Source organism: Micromesistius poutassou, assembly GCF_964030765.1.
Source record: "Micromesistius poutassou genome assembly, contig: SCAFFOLD_7069, whole genome shotgun sequence".
NCBI lineage: Eukaryota > Metazoa > Chordata > Actinopteri > Gadiformes > Gadidae > Micromesistius > Micromesistius poutassou.
This window is the reverse complement of record NW_028177824.1, coordinates 236-3,801: the sequence shown is the minus strand read 5'-3', so window position 1 is coordinate 3,801 and position 3,566 is coordinate 236. Positions and strand designations below refer to the sequence as shown.

General features: G+C 63.7%; 1 protein-coding gene across 1 annotated transcript; it reads left to right on the top strand.

Moving 5' to 3' along the window:
• Positions 1-1,550: 1,550 nt before the first annotated feature.
• LOC311375013 (uncharacterized protein) lies at positions 1,551-3,223 on the top strand (the record flags this gene model as incomplete). Its single annotated transcript, XM_084490721.1, has 2 exons — positions 1,551-2,775; positions 2,826-3,223. Coding segments are annotated over 2 exons (1,623 nt in total), but the record flags the coding sequence as incomplete, so codon positions are not given.
• Between the last annotated feature and the right edge of the window lie 343 nt (positions 3,224-3,566).

Genomic DNA, 3,566 nt, shown 5'->3' with positions numbered 1-3,566 from the left:
CCACTCCCAGTCTCACCCTCCACTCCCAGTCTAACCCTCCAGTCTAACCCTCCACTCCCTGTCTCACCCTCCACTCCCCGTCTCACCCTCCACTCCCTGTCTCACCCTCCACTCCCCGTCTCACCCTCCACTCCCTGTCTCACCCCCCCTCCCAGTCTCACCCCCCCCCCCCCCCACCCGGTCTTCCTAGCGGTCCGTCCTGATTGGCGGCTCTGATTCCGTGCTCCACACTGTCTGTTAAAACAGTCCCACAGAGGGCCGTTGTGGAGAAGGACTGCGGATCAACCCAGATGATATCCACACATCAGATATTACACACTTAAAAACGAAAATTAAAAATATTCTTGACCGACCACCGAGCCTCGTTAACCAGTTGAAACCGGTAAACCGATCACATTAAAATGTGCTATTTGAAATAACATACATTTCAAGCCGCGCCAGCCGCCTGCTATTACTTCTAATAACGGACAGGTCTAACTCACTGTCCTCTAATAACGGACAGGTCTAACTCACTGTCCTCTAATAACGGACAGGTCTAACTCACTGTCCTCTAATAACGGACAGGTCTAACTCACTGTCCTCTAATAACGGACAGGTCTAACTCACTGTCCTCTAATAACGGACAGGTCTAACTCACTGTCCTCTAATAACGGACAGGTCTAACTCACTGTCCTCTAATAACGGACAGGTCTAACTCACTGTCCTCTAATAACGGACAGGTCTAACTCACTGTCCTCTAATAACGGACAGGTCTAACTCACTGTCCTCTAATAACGGACAGGTCTAACTCACTGTCCTCTAATAACAGACAGCTCTAACTCACTGTGTGTCTTCTAATAACCGATAGAACAACTCTTTTGTTGCTGTCGTCTGCCCTCTAACCTCTAAGTGTTTTAGCCTGTAGCCTAAAAGTTTTCCTTTTCGCAAACGTTGTGAGCTGGCGAACCCTACAAACCCTGTGATCTCGCGCCAAATATTTTTATTGGTTTATTAAGTACAAACAGGCGAGTTATGAAAAATTGTTGAGTGTGAGGGATAATTTGTTCACCTCACACAAAAAGACCTTGGAGTGAGATGGCCCAACTGTAGTCTTATAGTGTTTAGTCTACCGTTCATAATAATTTAGAGGTCATATTCTCCGCTGCTCGCATGTGGGAATAATTAAGACTTGAGGAGAGATTAAACAGTGGGCCAGAGACGCTGTGTCCGTCCAACCTCCAATAAGTCACCTCGTCTGATCGTCTTTTAGTGTGAAGTGAACCCATCCCACGGTCCACACTGAGGACTGATCGGTTAACGTTGATGCGGTCAACCGTCGGTCAAACGGTCACCGGTCAACATCCCTCCTCTGAAATACCGTTTTTATATGGCGGTGACCGGGGGGGGGGAGGACCAGAGTGGAGACAGTGTTTAACGACATCCTGTCTGCTCTCTCCTCTGTTGTGTTCCCGCCGCTCTTCTTATCTCTGGTGTGATCGTCGTCATATAAAAGCGTTTCCTCCTCCTCGTGTCTAACGGCCGTCTGTCTCCTCCTCCTCCTCCTCCTCCAGCGGCGCCATCGAGGTGGAAGGGGAGGTCCTCCAGAGGGCCGTGCCCCGCATGGACCTCCACCCGGACCAGGAGGACCAGGAGGAGCAGGAGGACCAGGAGGAGCAGGAGGAGGGTGACGAAGACCAGGACCAGGAGGACGAGGACGAAGGAGGGACGGAGGCGGCGGCCCACCCTCTCCGCTACACCTTCAGACCAGAAGACGAGGACGAGGAGTTCCTGGCAAGCGAGGCCGCCACGCCTGCGGAGAAAGAAGAGAAAGAAGAAGAAGAAGCAGAGTCGGCGGTCGCGGTGGCGCCGGCGGTCACGGTGGCGCCGGCGGTTGCGGCGGTTGCGCCGGTCGCGGCGGTGGTGGCGGTGGTTGTGGTTGCGCCCGCAGGGGGCCCCCGGCCGGGCGGCCAGCAGCTGAGCGCGCGGCAGCTGCGCGTGTGCCTGGCGGCGCTCTGCGACGGCGTGCAGCAGGCGGCCTACGAGTTCCTGGTGGAGCCGCAGCAGGTCCGGGCGTGGCTGCGGCAGGCGGGGCGGCGGTGGGGCCCGGCGGCGGCGGCGGCGGCGGCGGCGGGCGAGGACCACATGGTGGAGTGGGTGCTGTTCATGCGGGAGCAGCAGCTGCCCATCACGGAGGGCGGGCTCTTCCAGCACGCCGCCACGCTGAAGAGGAACGGCGTGTTCGGCGACGCCTTCCGCATCTCCTACAACTGGGCGGTGGGGCTGCTGCTGCGGCACCGGCTGGGCCCGCCGCCGCCCGGCCGCCGGCCCCCCCGCCGCCGCCGCCGCCGCCGGGCCCCCCCCGCCGCCGCCGCCGCTGCCCCGCCTCATGGAGGAGGGCATCCGCAGCTTCACCGAGTTCACCCGGCGCCAGGTGGACTTCCACCAGATCCCCCGCGGCGCGGTGGCGGGCGTGACGCGCCTCAGCCTGTTCCTGGACCGCGGCCTGATGAAGACGCACTCGCCGGCCGCCTGGCAGAGCCACGCCCTGCGGCTCAGCGGCACGGGCACGCCCCTGATGACGGCCTACCTCACGGCGCTGGCCGACGGCACCCTGCTGCCCGCGCTGCTGCTGCTGTGGGACCCCACGCGGCCCGAGGGGCCCCTGCCGCTGCCCGGCTCGGGCCCCGGCTGCGCCGCCTCCTTCCTGGTGGAGACGGCCCCCCACGGCCACACCTCGGCCGAGGGCCTGGAGCTGTGGGTGAAGCGGGTGTGGCGGCCGCACGCCTCGCCGCCGCCGCCCGCCGCCGCCCGCCGCCGCCGCCGCCGCCGCCCCCCACCACCGCAAGCGGCTGCTGGTGCTGGACCGCCACCGCGACCACGTGGCCGAGGGCTTCCTGGCGGCGCTGGGCCAGACGCGCACCCTGCCGGCGCTCATCCCGTCGGGCTGCGGCCTGCGGCTGCAGCCCCTGCGGGTGGCGGCGCTGCCCGCGCTGCAGCGCCTCCTGCTGGGCCGCTGGCGGCGGCTGCGCGCCGGCAGGGAGGGCGTGGGCCAGCGCGCCGCCGCCGCGCGCCAGAGGCTGACCGGCTGGCTGCGGGACGCCGTGGCCGCGCTGCGGGGACGGCCCGCGCTGCTGAGGGCCTCCTTCAGACTCACCGGGCTGGTGCCCCCCCCCGCGGGGGGGGAGGAGGGGGAGGAGGAGGGGGGGAGGGAGGAGCTGATCCGCAGCCTGGCGGAGGCCATGCAGTGCCCCGGGGACCTGGAGGAGGAGGAGGAGGAGGAGGAGGAGCTGGAGGAGGAGGAGGAGGAGGAGGAGGAGCCGGTCCCCGTGAAGACGAAGGAGGAGGAGCCGCCGGGAGGAGGAGGAGGAGGAGGAGGAAGAGGAGGAGACGCCATCGTGAAGGAGGAGGATATTCATTACTGGGGAGGAGAAGGAGGGAGTGGCGAGGAGCAGACGGCGGCCAGCACCCCCTCCCAGAGAGGAGGGAAGGTGGAGGAGCAGGAGGAGCTATAGCGGAGGAGGAGGAGGAGGAGGAGGAGGAGGAGGAGGATGAGCTATAGCGGAGGAGGAGCAGGAGGAGGAGGAGGA